At 35.0% G+C, this 18,395-nt stretch overlaps 2 protein-coding genes across 7 annotated transcripts in view; one reads left to right on the top strand and one right to left on the bottom strand.

Annotated features, from left to right (window-relative positions):
- Window positions 1-18,395, bottom strand: part of LOC145973901 (uncharacterized) — a 163,597-nt gene that overhangs the window by 4,664 nt on the left and 140,538 nt on the right. The window lies entirely within an intron of this gene.
- On the top strand, window positions 1,862-16,877 carry LOC145973906 (uncharacterized). Of its 3 annotated transcripts, none has more exons than XM_083103571.1 (5): window positions 1,862-2,350; window positions 9,955-10,063; window positions 12,343-12,557; window positions 15,511-15,621; window positions 16,521-16,877. In XM_083103571.1, exons 2-5 carry the CDS (start codon window positions 9,989-9,991, stop codon window positions 16,660-16,662), a joined length of 543 nt encoding a protein of 180 aa, XP_082959697.1. In that variant the 5' UTR covers window positions 1,862-2,350; window positions 9,955-9,988; the 3' UTR covers window positions 16,663-16,877. The 3 variants fall into 3 exon arrangements, with proteins under 3 accessions (XP_082959697.1, XP_082959696.1, XP_082959695.1); XM_083103570.1 differs by lacking the exon at window positions 1,862-2,350 and adding an exon at window positions 7,990-8,155 and having other exon boundaries at window positions 15,511-15,596; XM_083103569.1 differs by lacking the exon at window positions 1,862-2,350 and adding an exon at window positions 7,990-8,155.

Genomic DNA, 18,395 nt, shown 5'->3' with positions numbered 1-18,395 from the left:
TCATAATTATTAATAAATATAAATTATTGTTCTCTCTCGCACTTTATGTATCGAAGGAATGTGTCTACTTCGCAGATGCTACTCGGCAAAAAGTGAATTATTAGTAATATTCCTGTATTTCTTTTCTTTTTTATACAAAATAATTCGCTCCGCGCGTGCGAATCGTTCTTGCGCTCGGGCAATATCGCGCGCTCATTGAAATAAAGGATGCGAGATTTACAGAGGAATTGCGCGAGGAAAATTTTATGATGCGCCTGCGGTACATGGAACAACGCCGGAGATTTCCGCCGCAATTTTCTGCAGGGCTGCGGAATGCGAGATGCGCGGCTTACTCGTGTGTGCTCGGGGACGATAGTGGTTGGGTGACTATCAGGATACCATTGTCGTTGTGCACGTAACAAGCGATCGCGGCAGGTAGACATTGCGAGAAATTCCAAAGCGGAATCTTATCTTGCCAAGGAGCGATTCAGACGATGCGATGTCGATAAGCGTAACGCTATTCTGCGTAGATGTTCACTGCGATTTTTATGAAATATGTGTGTGAAACACACAAGTGTTACCTTATATTGAAATTTTATAGTTGAAAGAGCATGTGCGAAAATTCTATTGAAAATGGAAGAAGAGGGAAAAATATAACTTCAATTTGGTATTCATTTTCGGATGAAATTCCGCAAATTCAAAATCATGAATATTGATTTTAAGATGAATTAAAATAAATCATTAATCAAATAAATAAATAATTAAGATACATTTAATCAGGGGTTTAAAAAGAAAATAAATATAATATGTATAATATAGAATATATATGAAAAATATATAATATAAAAAGAAAAAAAGTATATATATATATATATAAAATATATATAAAGTGATAAAAAATGAGAAATAAGGAATATGAAAAACATATGTAAATATATTATAAATAAGAGAATAAAGTAGGAGATAAAAAAAATGCGAATAATGGTGAAAGGCATATGACATAAGTAAGAGTGTAAATTCGCGGACAAAATTCCACCCTCGGATCGCGGACAGCGATCTGCCAGCTCAGAGGGTTGTTCGCCCTGTGGTGTGCAGATGGCGGCTTCTGGTCGGTATCCGGGACCTTCAGCCCCGCCCATGTGATTTAAACGGCGACCTTTCCAGCGTCGCACCCACGCGCACCCCAGACCGAATGGGTTTACGGGGTAGTCGCAGAATTCTCGAGGGGGTGAATGACTGAACGGCGCGTATCTGCGTCGCGTTACACGCGCCCGTGTCTTCGCCCTCGTTAAACGCGACCCATTTCGACTCGGTAACGTTGCAAAGCTCAGGTATCCCAAGAAAGGGGCGGATGCCGCGAAACATTGTACAGACAACGTATATCCTGGCATGTTATATATATTATTACAGAAATTGGTGTTTTATCAGTAGAGCCGCGGAATCAAATCGATCGATTATACGAGTCATAAAGTGGAAAACAAGTGCTTTTTCTGTTTCGTTCTAAAATAAACGATCGTGTTCGAACGGAAATAACAGTTGTGCAATTTTTACGTAGCAATCTAGTATTTATTCTTTGTTCATGATTATTTTATAGAAGAGCTTAAAAGATACATGGACTATTAAAAGTCGTCGTTTAAATCTGAATTATATAATATTTTTTAGAACTAATTTATTGAAATAAAGCATGTTTAAGTTTATTTGCAGCGTCTTGTTTCAGCGTTATTTTTCCGTCATTATAAATACTTATTTTCATAAATCACCATTTTAATGCAATTTTCTTTATATTTTCTTTTCGCGATTATTGTTTGCACTATATTTCCTGACATCTATTTTACATTTAATAAGCAAATGTTATTCCAGAACTTGGTAAATCTATTTACACTTTAAAGAAAGATTCGCCGGGCTCATTTTGAAGACAGAAAAGAGAAAGTACACGGCTCGGGACACCCTCTACAAAGTACTGGAGTACTCTAGAGCACGACCACGGACCAGCGCGACGCGACGTAACGGACGAAAAGTTCAACAGACAGATTTGCATCGGAATTACATTGCATAAAGTCGCGGTTCCCGTCCTCCCCTTCTTCCCCCGGAACAGACCACGGGCGCAATGGGCGCAACCGCATTAAATACTGTCCGGGATCTCCCGCTTTCCACGTTCTTGCCCAACCTCTGTCTAACCCCCCCCCGGGCCTCGAATCGCCCCGAGCCACGTCAGACGAGTTCATCTTCCACTTTGACCGAAGTTCGGCGCTCGCTTTGAGCGGCACGAGAAGCGGGAACGATTATGAGCTTACTTGTGGCAGTCGGAGCTGGTGACTTACGACTTGACGAGAATTAATGCGGCCGTAGGGGATAATCGTCGGCAAAAGAGGTGAGGAATGCAAGGGATGCCTTCAAATGAAGAATGAAAAAAAGTTACATAAGTGGTAATTGCCCTTTTATGTAACAATGTAACGATGACTTACCGTTGCATTTTATACAAATTTTATTTTATTTTTTCCTTAATTTTTTAAGCTCATTTTTCAAAAATGTTTTGTTTCTTTCCACAGGTCTATGCCATATCAAATAGTCCAATTAAACGAGACATGAATTTAATCTCTTATATATTTCATACTTCGTTTAATATTTCAGGAGAATGTTTTTGAAGCTGTTTACAATTCTAAGTGCTTGTTTTTATATAAGAAGAATAGTTTACCTCGAAATTGTTACATGTAATAATAAGTCTTGTAAAAAAAAATCATAAAAGATAGAAGGTAAAACCGCTATAAAAAATCCAGATATATAAATATAATAATAGGTATATATGGGAGAAGAAAAAAGACACTAAATTCCTTGGATGATGTATACATATAGATTTTTCGTAGCAGTTTTACCTTTTGGATGGGCGACAAATTGGACCACTGTTCACGATTGTCGTTTTTGTTGCGATAAGCGATATTGTTCGAATCGGTCCCGATATGTTCAAACGCACCTCCTGATCCCTCCTTACCCTGCTTGCCCTGTCACGCCTATAGGGGCGCCTACGTGGTGCACATGTGTCTCGTACGTGCATGTTACCCGGAAATCGATTAACCCGATTCCGTGCACCGCGAGTTAACGTCGACCATCTACCTTGCCAGCCACGTACGAAGGCATTTCACGAGCCACCATCGGCCGCGCCCCATCGGCTTTCGGTAGGCGAAACATTTCGAGTCGCAAGGGAGTATGAGAGGGGGGTTGTGCAAAAGTGTACGGTAAGCATTTATTCCGCCAGACAGCGAGCGACCAACGAGATCGAATAATTTCCGAAGGTGGGTCAGGTGAGATTATTATCCGAGGAAATTGCCGCGTTTCGAAAAGGACGGGAAGGAAGTCGAGATTTGTCGACATTCGTTTCCGGCTTGGCCGGAAAAGTGGAGTTTGCATTTCAAATGTCACCGCTGTTATTAGACATTCAAAAACGCGGTCTTTTTCTCCCCGGAAGAATTCACTTTAATTCCTTTGATTACACATTTATCCCATTTCTCTGCTCGTATGTTGAACGAAAAAGTGATCTTTACTTCCATTTCAAGCGAGTCTCCCTCAAAAAACACGCAATGTATGGAACATCCCTGAAGAAATGAATGTTGGAATAATATCCTGGCACTGTGTACCGTTGAGAATTCTTGCGTTTTATTTTTGCACGTTTGCATTTCGCTCGTAGTTGTACATCTTGCACGTTGATTTTTGTTTATAGCTCCCCGACGTTCGGAATCCCGAGTTGCTATCGGTGCGAACCATTCTATTTGCGGAAACTACACGGCGTGAACATTGACGCATGGCAACGCGTTGAATGCAACTTTGATGTCGATACAGATAGATCTTTACTTGGGATGCAATAAACGTCATTATTGTGCATTCTTTTAAACTGAATCAATGAAAATGTCACTGATTATAAATTACAATTTTATCGAGAAGATCAGTGAGTATTTCAGTGAAAACAATGACAGTTTCATTGAAAAATCAGCCATTATTATTAATTCTTTTCAGTGAGATTTCATTTGCAATACTATTATATTTATTATATTTATAACTGCAACCATTACTTATCAATGATAATATTTACGAGAGCAGTAGAGGAAAGCTTGAACCCAATTTTTACCGGATCTTCCTTCTCAGCAACATAGAAATTAACTCGTTCTCAATATATGATGCTGCCGAGTCCTTTCAATCCCTGGTTCCATCTATTACAGGAACGATTCTTCGTTTGGTCTCTTTTTACCCAGGACGGTTCGACATCCGTTGCGACTGCTCTTGAGAATCCCGGAGCACCGACTATTATTATTCGTGATCTCTACCGACAACTCGAATTCAAAGGCCCGATAACCGAACGATCGATCGTGACGAACGATTTTTCGTGATGTCTAGAACACCCGGGGATCCTGTCGCTTGTGTCTCGACCGGTCAAGATAGACGACCGGAGGGTTAATCGGGTTAAGCGACGAGATTACCACCGATGAAGATTCGTCGTGCAGTTTTCCAAGGAAAAGTGTCGTTCGCCCTCTTATCAGAGTCTGCGAGAGATTCTCATGATGAAATTGCACAGAGACGCGATTAACGTGACGGTAATGAAAACAGACTCCATGATCAGGCGCCATCAACTTAATTAGTACTTGTCCGCGATGTTAGCTTTATCGTTTTACGTAAACGAAATTTGAGAGTAAACCGATAAAAACGATATACGTGCGAATTATATATGTATCAAAGTCACATAATTTTTGTCGCAAATTTTCAATTTTTCATTTTAATTGTAATCTTCTTTTTCCTACTTTCAATACGCGGTGATGCGCTTTTCGATTATTTCACCGTATCATCTACCTTCGACCGCAGATTGCCCTACACCTGTGGAGAGAAGAAACGGCTCCTCGAGTTTCTCGTTCGTCGAGCAATGCCATTTCTACCTTCCCTGTCGCGGTTACGTATTTCAGAATCTATTTCCAATTTTCGCTCGAAAGGTTCCATAAAGATGGCATATCTACAAAAAAAAATAAATTTCATACGGTTATTTTTCACTGACTATTATAAAAGCGTTAAATAAGCGAAGATCTATTTTCTATAAAATGTAAGAAAAGAATATTCTTCTCTTAACTCGTTGGAAGGAATAATCATATTAGAGAGATCTTTAAAGTATATATTTTATAAGATAAAACACATATATATTGTAAGTATACAGTATTGTAGTATCATAATCACGCTTTTTTTTCAAAGTTTTATATATCAAACTATCGTATGTAACGGGTGACACTTTTAATTGAGAAAACTTTAATTTGAAATCAACCAGAATGGCTGTCATTTGGTGTTGACACGACAGTGTGACATAGTATACTCTATATAAGAATATCAGACAGGACGTGAAAAATCTGGATATCCTCCAAATTGATGCGGAATCGAAACTTTGCGTTAATTAATGTCGGAAAGCATATTTTTCTCTTCCATCCCGAATTGGAATGTGTGGAATTAGTTTCTAGAATCGGCGCGACATTTTTTTATTACTCTCGGGAAAAAATTCGATAACTATTCATTTCCGATAGCGTTAAGCGAAAGTTGCCAAGTCAGCATTATTAATCGAAAGGTCGTTTTGATCGAAAGGTCATGAAAGTTTAATTCCAATTCGAAACTCGCTAACAACTCTGAGAATGACCGCAAAACTTTCCTTCAAAACTGCTCATATTTTCCCTCAGGAAAATCAATTTGATACCCGGGGATATTGTACACCACATAAAATTAACTTGCTAAAAAAGTGGCACTTTTTCCAATCTATCTTAAATTTTACAATTAAATTCAGCAAATTAATACAAATACGTTTTCATAGGAAAAGTATCCCATCATACTAATTCTCTGGCGAGTTATAATATTATAGATTATTATAGATAATATTTTTTATAGATTAACAATATTTTTTATAAATTAACAACTGCTCAAATTTTTAAGATTTCCTTATGATTTTTTTTCGTTCTACAAAATTGAAAGCTTAAGCCAGTTGAGGATCACTGAGCCGCGCAATATCGTCCGGGCTTACATCGTCCGGGAACGCCCTTCTCTTTTCTCACGAATCTTGTGAAAAAGTCACGTCAGGATCTAGTCACTTCGATTCTTTTCGTCTTTTTCCGCGTTTTCAGCATCCCCCTACGTGCCGTACAGTTTTTCTTCAAGTTGTCGAGAATTATATGTGAAAGGGGGAGAGAGGAGGGGTATCCTCGAGGAGCGATCCACCGGTTTGACCGAGTGATCCGACCAAACTCAACGAATTCTCCTTAGAATTCGCTTTCCACTTCCGATGCCAGTTCATATTTCTTGTAAATACTCGCGTTTTTCTCATCGTCCCTGTCGGTCCTCTTTAGCACGTCCTTCAGTCCCAAATGCGCACTTCGTCAAATTAGCTTTGTCAGCTCTTAACCGAATACACATATGGCCAGATCTTTGGATGCGGCAAAGGATACGATTTTATCCTCTTGCCGATGGATCGACCTCAGGGAATTGGGGTCGAACCATGAAGTCGAGTAAGGTTTTGTCCTTGTCGGGAGGCCACCCTTTTTTCGGCAACTAGACTAATGATGCTGCGACATTAATTTTCAAGTGACTTAGCATTCTCGCGTCGTCGGCTCTGTGCTCAAGCAACTTTCTGAGAATGACGCGATAAGATTGCAAACTAGTGAGTAAGGGTTTTTAATGGAAACCTTGACTTTTTATTACGCAAGAGACTGTTTTTAGTGAAAATTAATTGGAAACGTAGGTTTAAAATATCACAAGAATTGCAGTATTTCTAATTTTTTTTACAATGTATATAAAATATATTTTAATTAAATAAAATTGGAGAAAGAGATTTAAATAAGTAATTTGTAGATTTAAATAAGTAATTTTTTTAAATATATTGATATATGTCTTAATACGAATATTTTGCTATATTTTGAGAGGATTTTTTCGGGGTTATTGTTTAAAATATAAAATAATTAATATAAAATAATTATAAATAATATAAATAATTATATAATAATTATAAATAATTATAAATAATTATAAATATAAGATAATTATATATATATCCTTTGCATTTTACTGGTAGATGTAAATGTTGAAATGCTTTTCTACAGTTCACGCATCTTTTTTTCTTTCCTTGCTCAATCGCGTTCAGAGATTCACATTTCTTTGACGCTCAGCAAAGCTACTGCAATCGTTATTTAAAGTTGTTCGATTTAAAAAAATCCTTTCAACGAAAATCCCTTTTGCTTCTAGAGAAAACATGCGCGCAAAAAAAGAGAAACTTCGGAATCTTTGATATCGCTGTTCGAAGATGCATTAAATAGCACGCTTAACGGTATTGAACGACGATTCACGATTATTCGCTTCTTTTAAAACCTTCTTTAAAGCTAAGAAAAAAGCTTTTGACGAAATTTTTCGCTAATTAAATCCAATGGCTGTTTTTTTTATTTTAGCTATGCGCGTTTAATTATGCTATATCTTAATTAAACTTTATTTTCTCTCATTTAAGATTTTAGAAAGAGTCAGATCGTCTTTGTTTTGTCACATTTTCATTTTTTTAAATTTATTGTTTAATTATTTTAAAATTAATGTAATATGTAATGTACAATGTGCTTATGTGAGTAATCAATAACTTTTTGAGTTGCGTTACCGACTTGGAGGTGATGTAACGAATGACAAAACCGTATATCGTGTTAAGTGTCTTTCGCGACTCGTCCGTCGAAGCGTTAACATGTGTACTGTGTTCTCTCTATAATTTTTTAAGAATATATGTATTATATTATAAGTGATTGCAGTGACAGAGAATCAGTGATTGGATAAAATAAACATTATCTTTTAGAATAATACAAGATGTGTTAAATTTAAAAAAGAAGACATTTTTACAAAAATAAAGATTTATAAAAATTTAAAGTTAGAAAAAGGTTTTAAAGGGTGAAGATTTTTAAAACATGTTTTTTAATAAAAATTTTTAAATTTTATTGAAGTAAAATTAAATGTATTTTATAGAAGATTGAGAATATTTGGACAACGTGAATCTGGAATCCTTTTTATGCTCGCTGATTCAGTTATTGCTGTGGAAAATGCTATTTTAACCTGGAGAATTTTCAATTAAAATAAAATCAGCGTTTCTATTTCTGATAATGATTGTTTCGACGACTTCAATCGCCGGTGGAATTATGTAAGATATAACTTTATCGATATATATATGTATATAATTTATATGAAAGTCTATTATATCAAGTCTGTAAAATATTAATATTATGTAACATGGAACTTATTTTTAAATGAATAATATATATGCTAAGAATTGTATAATATGATTTATACATGACATTATATAAATCATGACAGAAGAAATTGTGTTTTCTCTAAAAATAATTGATTATATTATTTTTCGAGAAAATATTTCATTTTTGTACAACGTATTATAAAATAATTTTGAGTTATCTTTGTTATCTTTAAATTTCGGTTGAATATTATATTCGGTAATATTATATCTTATTTCACATTTTTACGGAAATTATCGCTTTATAGTATATTTCTACGAAATTTTTTACGTAATTTTTTAAAATTATATTATATTATGTATACCTAATTTTAATTATAATATAATTAACTTATCAATTAATTTATATAGAATTTCTCTTTAAAAGCATGTTAATTACATTATGTTTCTATTACAATAATTTGTATCCTATTTTAATGTACAAGTTGAAATTACTTTTGAAAAGTGAATATACATATAATATTATTTTAATTAAACTTAAGAAGCTGTATATTATTGCATTATCAATGTCTCATGAATTTTCGCTATTTTATGTTCACGGAAAATAATTAATACATCTTTTTCTTCCGCGAGAGAGAAAGAAACCATCTTCTTTTACATTATCTCATTACTACTCGAGCATAGTAATTAAGTTCGAAAGACCAAAGAAGAAGGAGCATCGTAAAGGCTAAATTATATCAAAAAGGATTAAAGACTTCAAGTCGAGGCCCGTTCGGTTCGCTCGCTTTCTCATTTCGAGCTGTAGCTTTCAAATAGCCTCGAAAATGATGTGCGCCGGAATTATTTGCCGGACCGTAATCAAAGCGTCCATCATATACATACAAACATAGCAATACACACACACACAGGATGGTAGACTAAGATACGCAAAGGGTTCGCGTGGTTGACGAAGGACAGAACTCGGTATGGTCGCGGTTTGTTTAAACGAAATGACGCGGGGCCCTCCATTTATACGCGCGAGTAGGAAATGCAATTTCTCTCTCCGGGATTCGTACCGGGATTGGGAGCCACAATCAAGCCGAGGGCGCACATCTCCCCAACGTTCTCGATCCCCGTCGTCTCTTTCATCGACGGGGCGGCGGCCCTCGATCCTGCTCGCTCATATACGAAATCTATCTGCGGCTCATCCATGAACGTGCACATCCATCGGACAAAAAAACGTCGAGGAAAAAGAGAGGGTTGAAAAAAACATTGATGGTCCTTTTCACTTTCCTTCTTGTTTTCCTGTGTTTTATTAATTTATGATATAAAAGGCCTTCTGATTGTTATATTTTTAACATAGTACACTTTTCGACGCTACTTGAATTTAATGATATATCTACGTGTGCAGGAAGCAATGGGATGTAAGTCCAGAGATTTAGTATTGAGAATTGAAAATGATGACCTCTCTTCTTTGTCAAGGGGAAGATGACACTAAAAGATTCATCTATCAAAATCTGTCAGTCAAATTAAGATTTGCGATTCTAGTAAGAAACTTGGTATAAAAATGCTTTTTTACTATTTTTTTGACATACGAGATATACTCGATCATCGTGAAAAATTCTAAGATAAAGAATTAAAAAAAATCCTTCGCGCGAAAAGAGATCGCGTTATCGTGTTTCACGATTATTCGTTTTTCTTTCTTTGTAGCCGCAGCTTTTTTCTTTCACTTGGTTTTGCAAAAAAAAATTATTTGTCCTCTTTTCTTACAGAATTCCCGCGATTCTTTGTGCTGTCACGAGCGCGATGGAAATGCGGATGACGGATGCGATGCAGCGTCACGTGAGGAGCCTGTCCTTTCCGGAAGACAGCAAGATGGGGGTTAGAAAATTTTCGATTAAGATGCTGTACCGATATAGTGAAGTGATATGTCATATATAGTTCGTTCGTGTAAAAGGATACCGTGTATAATATTATATTTATGATGTATGTATTATTTCCGTGCAATTTTTCATCGATGAAGAAATGAAAAATAGTTACATAAAGATTCGGATAGAAAAGATTCATCGAGGAGGAGGTGGGGTCGTCATTAAGAATTTATATTGTACAGAGGATTAATATTTTCAGTTTGATCCTCGCGATTCAGCGTTAATTCCATTTTCGGAATTTCGTACATCAGTCGATAGATACAATTCAATTAGCGAAGTGCGGAACGTTCAACGGATTAATGAATTATGTAAGAGACTATCAGATGCACTTTCCTGAAAAAGCTTCTCGCGAAATATGGCACCGATATCGGCGAAGTGAATGAGTCCATTTAAATTATATATCCGTCTCTTCTCTGTTCATAATTACCGGAATTGAAAGAGTACATTGATATGCATTATTTTTTGAATTTCGCAGATCTATTATGCGCAGATTCAGTACAGCATATACAGGGTGGCCCACGTAAAGTGTTACAAATTTATATCTCAGAAACGAAGCAATTTAGAGAAAAATGTTTCAGACAAAAGTTGTATGGTTTCGAGGGGGACATAAGATGGTGCCATTAGTTTGACCTTGAAGAGTCACCTGAAGATCACGTGAAGGTCACCTCCAACTTTTTAAATGGGACACCCTATATGCTTTTGCATATTCTTGTAGCTCATCTAGAGAGCTTTCCAAAACACTATAATTAAGTTAGTTTTCATTAAGTACTTTCCGAGTTATGAGGCTTGAAATCATTTCTTAATTTTACATAAACCATAAAATATCTAGTAAAATATTCATTTTTCGATTATCTTACCTTAATACTTTTATGTATAAAATAATGAGAGAAATCAATTGGTGTAAAGAAAAAACAGCTATGTTTTTTCTTTACACCAATTGATTTCTCTCATTATTTTATACATAAAAGTATTAAGGTAAGATAATCGAAAAATGAATATTTTACTAGATATTTTATGGTTTATGTAAAATTAAGAAATGATTTCAAGCCTCATAACTCGGAAAGTACTTAATGGAAACTAACTTAATTATACTGTTTTGGAAAGCTCTCTAGATGAGCTACAAGAATATGCAAAAGCATATAGGGTGTCCCATTTAAAAAGTTGGAGGTGACCTTCACGTGATCTTCAGGTGACTCTTCAAGGTCAAACTAATGGCACCATCTTATGTCCCCCTCGAAGCCATACAACTTTTGTCTGAAACATTTTTCTCTAAATTGCTTCGTTTCCGAGATATAAATTTGTAACACTTTACGTGGGCCACCCTGTATATAATAAATTGTATAAGCGATTATAAAATAATAACGATAAAGACAATGACTTAATTTTAATATAATCAGACAACTAAGATCTTTTAATATTGACAATATATACTAATAATTTTAATTATATATACATATACATATAAAATAAATATATGATTATTACATAATTGCAAAAGCTTTAATTAAAGCTTTAATTAAAACTTAACTGTTTCTTCGAGCTTAATGAGTTCATTTAAGGTTCTTGTCATGTACGTTTCACTGAAATTCGGGGGAAGATTATTCTATGTTCTGCATTCATTTTATATTCACACACATCTCGTGACACGAGCTCTGAGCGAATACACTGTATCGCGGATCTAACAAGTACATTTTCCATGTCGCGCTGCGGTAAAGTCTCTTAACGCCCGTAGACATTTTCTACATTTCCCCTTTCTCGTGATTTCGATTTAGTTTCAGGTTCGTTAGCCTAGTAGTCTCTGCGTTTTGAGATGAAAGAAAGTCGTCGTTACCGCGCTCTTTCTCTCTACAACGATCGCGCGCACGAAGAGAGAGTTTTACTTTTAGTATCCATATTTATAACAAGGAAAAGTTCGCAGGCCGAAGTTTTGTTCTCCCGGAAGATTAATCACGCGACTCCGTCATTACGCGTTTTCCTTTTTTTATCCTCGCGACGCACCAGCCGGCTTTTCCGCTGCGACATAATGCGAGTCGAATAATATTGCAACGTTCGTTGGATTGACGCGATATTGAAAAACGATTTCTGTATTCGACAAGCAGGGAGAGGATGAAACGTTCAAACATTTTGATAATTTCTCTAACAATAAATGTCAAGAGAGCTGTGTCCAAAGAAGTCTAAACGATATTAAACATTCCGATCGATTCTAATCGAAGTGATATTTTTTCATTTTAGCTCTTTTTCGCTCTCGCCATTCCTCTGGACGATCCAGCATCAACGATGTCGGTGGCTATGTTTCTTGAGGCAGAATACGAATTGCCGACGAACGTGACGGAAATCGAACAGACGAGCGGAGATGACGAGGGCAGGATCAAGAGAAACGCTAATCGACAACGAAGCATTATAGATCGCACCACGATCTACGCTATGCTGGAATCCAAATTTGAATCGTCGGTAACTCGTGCATAAAATAGTTTTATTTTAGATTAAAATTTGCGCCGATTAAATTTCGAGAAATTGGAGGATATATATTTTTTCTTTTACTTTATTTCTTTTACTTTATTCCAAATTATAGATACATTTCTCAGGAAAGAATAGTTTTAAAGAGGACGAATTTGGTAAAAATCGCCTCGAAAGAATATATAAACTTTTTTCCATAAATTCGCCGTTTAAGAAAAGCATCTCAAACAATAATAATAGTCCACGAGCGGTGAGACGAAGTAAAATGGCCTAATCGAGATTTACTTGAAGACTTTGGGAGATCCTCGATTCTCCTAATAGCGGCCCCGATTCACCTTTCGTGAACTTTCACGTACATAAAGTTATGCAATACGAATTTCCCCGGCCCCAATATGCAAATTTCCGCATAATACACGTGTCGGGAAGCTTATCAACAGGAGCTATTAGCCGTCGAAATTATTCAATGAGATTCTTGACGAGATAATTAGCGTACCTATGTCTGATATTCGATTTTATTCGCACAAATATCACAAACGTATGCGTTTCAGGGGGAAAGGAATTCGCACTCTTTTAAGCGTAAATTAATCGTAAAATATATCTTCCAGTTTTTTTTTAATTCAACATTATTTTCATTCCACAGAGATGAATGATAGTCGCGAATTGCCGATAATTTAATTGTCGCGTTTGTTCGGTCGATATCTAACAACTGCTTTCCCCGAACAATTCATCTTATCTTCTTCGAAGATTGATTAGTTACACTCTTCTTTTCTTCGTGATTCCGTTCCAGCTGTCGCTCAATCCCTTGACAGGATTTCTCCAATAAGCGCGGCATTGTATGTAGGTGTGCGCCTCGATACACACACACAGAAATGCTGTTCCGTGAGTGTGGTGATCAAATATCTTCGTAACATTGAAAAGGGCAGATAGGGACTTTTTCCTTTAGATAGTTTTAATTGCATGATTCGTCCGTTTTATACTTCCGATAGAAACGAAGAGATCGGCGAACGAATGTTATTTTTCCGATTGTATAAAAGGAAGGGAATATCATTAGTGCAAGTCTCGTAGACGCGTCTCGTCGGTGAGACGCGTGACATTTAAATCGAATCCGACAAGTACGAGAGATTTGCATATTAGCGTCTACGCTTTAGCTGGCGCATGTCGAGTCCCGTGCCGTATACTGATGGGAACGTTACGGGCTTTCGCAGTCGCTTAACGTCGAATAGCTGTTAGTTTCCTGAATGAAAGATGAGTAGCGAATCGGTGACAATTATCGCCGCGAATTACGGTCTTTTCTTTCGATTTTTTACAAAATTGGAAAGTTTCGAATTTGTTTTTTCTATATTTAATTACAAAATTAAATAGTTTTAATCTTGATCTAAATAGTCTTAATTTCAATAGTCAAAAATAGTCAAAATTTTGATATAAAGAAAGTAGAATAGAATAAATTAGCAATATATGTGTTTCAACATCTGAATTCGATGTTTATTCATATTCCGAATGAAACAAAGAAAGAAAGAAATAATTAATATATTTTTTAATTTGTTAGGAAATTTTTTTATTTTACAAAAGTTTACATTTATTTTAATTAAATATATAAAGTCAACAATTTTTGTTGAAAAAATGTCTAATTAATTTATTTTGATTCCATCGCGAAATACAAACTTGATATTATAAAATATTTTTTCTAATTGCATAGCCTAGCGAGAGATACTTCAAATACTACGAGAAATGATATAAAAGATGTTTTCAATTAATATGTGCTTTTTTTCATTATTATTCAGTTCTTCATTTCTTTGATAATATATTGTCAACAAATAGTCCTCTGTGCTTAGGACCTGCATCCGGCTCAAAGGGATGTGACTTCTTAGCAAAGTCCATTTGTCGGTGACACTTAAGGATCGAGACACGTCCTTTCCGCAAACCCAATCCAATTTCTCCCTAATTCGTCACTCTCCTCATTTCTTTCGGGGTAAGCCAAAAAGTGTCAAGCGCCGGAAATGAGTAACATACGTCTATTTGACGGATACACGGAGACAATATACTTATAAAAGACAGACATTTTCTGATGTCACAATAGGATAAATAATAGAACTCGCACGAATGTACTATTTCTTGGGCTAGATAATAACGTTGCATTTGCATTCAACATTTATTTTGTATAACTTATTAATGTGACATTATATACACTTCTTTTTTAAGTGTACTGTTCTTTTTTGTTGTATAATTACTTTTAATTTTATATTTATGTATACGTACGTTGCAGATTTTTTGCAAATTCAAAAAAAAGTCTAGACTTTTTATAAAACGTCATTCAAAGATCGACATTTTATAAAAAGATTTTATAAAAAATCTACAACATATTCCATTCAATAAAAATATTATCATTATTATTAATAGCATAAATAATACGGGAATGTCTGTTCAATATATATAAGTATCTATCAGATGTTAATACAAACAGTTATATGAGTTTTTTAAAAATCAAACTGATCAACTCCACTTTTTATAAAATTCTTAATTTTATTAAAATTAAAAAATGTAAAATGAAGTTGATTAGTTTGTTTTTTGAAAGATTGATTGATATTAGCAACATTTATCATAAGTCAAAGTCGAGCGCTAAGATCGATCAATTAGTTAATAATCTTCTAGTTAATAATCTATTACTCGAGTTTCTCGCGCCGACTGTGTTGGATATACTTTATCCAACGCTATATTTATCTTTATCTATCTAGTTAATACGTTGTGCACTGTGCGTAAGATTTTCAATTAGCTGTCAAAACTGTTTTAAACGACCGAACTTCCGGAATACATTCCACGTATAATCTTCCTGTCCGCAGCACCGATATTCTTAGGTGGCTATCTCATTTATCTCGTCAAACATCACTCATCGTATGGAAATGATGTATATACGGGTGATGGAACATTTGTTCTATTGTTTCGCAGAATGGGGTATCCAGGACGTCAATGTCTTCTTAGATCCATATGCGAGACCAAACGGCAAGCCATTCATGTCCATAACGGACTCCTCGGTGATTTGTTGCGTATCATATTCGCGTGAGTCATTCCTCAAGATTTTTTTTTAACATATGTCTCTGCTTTCCTGAGCGAACAAAATTGAAAATCTCATTTTTTTCTTTAAAACGATCATTCTAGTGGAAATAGAGAACATGAAAAAAATTATTTTTTCTAAAAAGATACTTTTTTACTTATTCAGGAATGCTTTAAAATAATTGTAAATGAAATATCTTAAAAACTGCGAGAAAATTTAATATTATAATTGGCAAAGTTTTTAAGATTGACACATAATGAAATATTGAGATAAATCCATGTTTGACTTAGCATATGACAGAGTTGTATATATGATCTCTTTTTTTACTAATATATTACATGAAAATTGTAAAATATATATATAAGATTTTTTATGGTGACAAACGGAAATATTTTTAATTGTCCAATCTCTTTCTTAGTTTCCTCTTAATTTACTAAGCTAAGAGTTGAAGCTAACATGGGGTTTAATATAAAAAATAAAGTATCAAATAAAGAATGTTCGATTTGATAATATCTCTCGATTATAAATACTTTCAAAAATATCTCGTATGATTGGTAACATTTATGAGATCAGTGAGACATAAATAATATCGCAGGTTCTCTAACTAATTCAACAAAGATAATATATTTTCTGCATAAAAATAAAAAGCAATTCAATTTTTATCGACGTTTTTACAACAAATACTATTATGACATATTAATATGCAATTGGAGTATAAAAAAATCAATGTAAAATAGAATCATAGTGAAAAGAGAGATCCGTAACATTTATCGTGAATCAAGAGCGATTAATTTCGAATTATCGTTCAATTTAGACGTTAATTATTGCGAGCCACTCGAATAGAATTAAGCGATTTCTTATTAATGTTCCATCGAGAAGCTAACCTGACATTTTCTGTCTGTAGACCAAGTTCGTCCATACTCGAGGAAGGTCTTCGTCAGGAGTACATCGACGCGGAGAATGTTAAAAAAACGGAGGAATGTCTGGGAATGTATTCCTCCTGCAAACTTAACATTTACGACTTTCTAACTTTTCGGGAAGCATAAAGTTTTTCTCCCTGGGAAGCGTTGCACGCGAATTTCCTAAGGGTGTATCCACACGGAAGAGCAATTCTATTTTCATGCGACTTGAATATTTTCGCTGTCGCTGGGCGTGAATGTGCGTCCGTTATAAAGGCCGCTTCCGTACTGATTCAGCAAAATATACAAGTGTATCATTGTATCACAAAGTCAAATAAAACGCATGAATACTTAAATTCTAAGTCAAGAAAAAATATATTTCTGACTGTGTGATATTTGAGGATTAAATTATGTGTTTATATGTGTTTATATATCCGTTATATATGCACACATGTTATATCGACTCTACGAAAGAGAAGCTTGCGTGAATTAGGCCAGTAACTCACAATTATATAACTTTGACAAGATTAAATTGACCAGACACATCGTCCTTAAATCGGTAAATGAATTCACATGCATGGGAGCATCGCTTTTAAATTTCTAATGTAAAGCGAATAAAGTCCTTCGTGAACTCGATGCTGTAAGATGCTTTACTTTTCAGGTAGATGTCAGAATCCTTGAGACTTCTCTATCTGTAGCGGTTGTAAATTTTACTGCATTTTCGGGAACTTCAGGTATAAACTTGGAAGTTCCGACGAATCTCTTTATGAAATTTTATTCGGCGAGTTATCGCTTGAATTATTGCCGATAAACTGCTCTCTCTCGAACGATTGCGGTTCTCTCTCGTGAATTCCCCGAGAGATAATGCAGAAAATAGAAAATTTTCTGCAGCATTTTAAGCTGGAAATTGCGCCGCGAAAATTCGGCACGCGAATAATTTGCAATTTTAATGACTTGCTACTACTACTGTATGTATGAGAAAATGAAGAGATGTGAAAAAATTTGTAATATGTTTAATTATTAACTTGTTAATTTACTGTTGATTCAATATTGTTTCAATGAATGAAAACAATTTCTATTTCGTATAAAAATAATTTAGTAGCAGTTGATATTAAAAAAAATTCAACATCGTAATAATCTAATAATTAGCTTTAATCATTCGTCTATCATTGTTTTAATTATTTTCGAAAAGTGAGGGATGGTATTATCACAATCGTACAATATGATCTTCTTTAGCGGTGCCGGCGCTGAAATAACTTTAACGCAGCCTCGCTTGGGAGCGGATACTAGGACGAAGAAATGTGGCAATAATTCTTATATCCTTCCTTCTTTTTGAGATTTACGATCACACGACAATTACGAGCGAGTATATAAACGTTCGTCCTCGCGATAATTCGATAATATAAGACATTCGTCAATTTCTTCGCTCTTTTTCTGCACAGCGATGATCTTCCGGTAGATAATAAACTGCAAATAAACGGTAAGGATATACCCGAAGGACTTTTAGTTTGCTATGTATCATCGAGTACAAATTAACTGTTTCTTAAAGCGCCTACTTTTGCGGCGTTTTAAGGCTCCAATAATTTTGCGAAGCAACCAGAGAAGAACAATCGTGTGAAAAATTCAGCGTAATCTTCCACGTGAGATACCGGACAGGATTTTAAGGAAAGATACTAAATATTCCATCGTGAATTCTTACCTGGGTGGTGCGATAGTAAGGAATTTATATGAATTTGAAAACTATGATTAAAATTTATAAGAGAAAAGATGCGGTTATATATGATATTCGAAATAGATGCACAATAATTTATTTAAAACCATAATTTATTATACATTAAAATGTATAACACGATGGTATAACAGCTTCCGCATACGTTATT

This window comes from Camponotus vicinus, unplaced genomic scaffold, assembly GCF_025532165.1.
Source record: "Camponotus vicinus isolate PSW18456_S1 unplaced genomic scaffold, iyCamVici1.0 SCAF_6, whole genome shotgun sequence".
NCBI classification, from domain to species: Eukaryota; Metazoa; Arthropoda; class Insecta; order Hymenoptera; family Formicidae; genus Camponotus; species Camponotus vicinus.
The sequence above is the reverse complement of the archived record's forward strand: the minus strand, read 5'-3'. Positions and strand labels throughout refer to the sequence as shown.

Bases quoted from the DNA above. Each gene is read 5' to 3' on its own strand.
- LOC145973906 (XM_083103569.1), top strand. From the start codon at position 8,118: ATGATTGTTTCGACGACTTCAATCGCCGGTGGAATTAT. The intron at 8,156-9,954 runs GTAAGATATAAC...CTTTTCTTACAG, and splicing joins TCAATCGCCGGTGGAATTAT to AATTCCCGCGATTCTTTGTG. The intron at 10,064-12,342 runs GTTAGAAAATTT...TTTTCATTTTAG, and splicing joins CGGAAGACAGCAAGATGGGG to CTCTTTTTCGCTCTCGCCAT.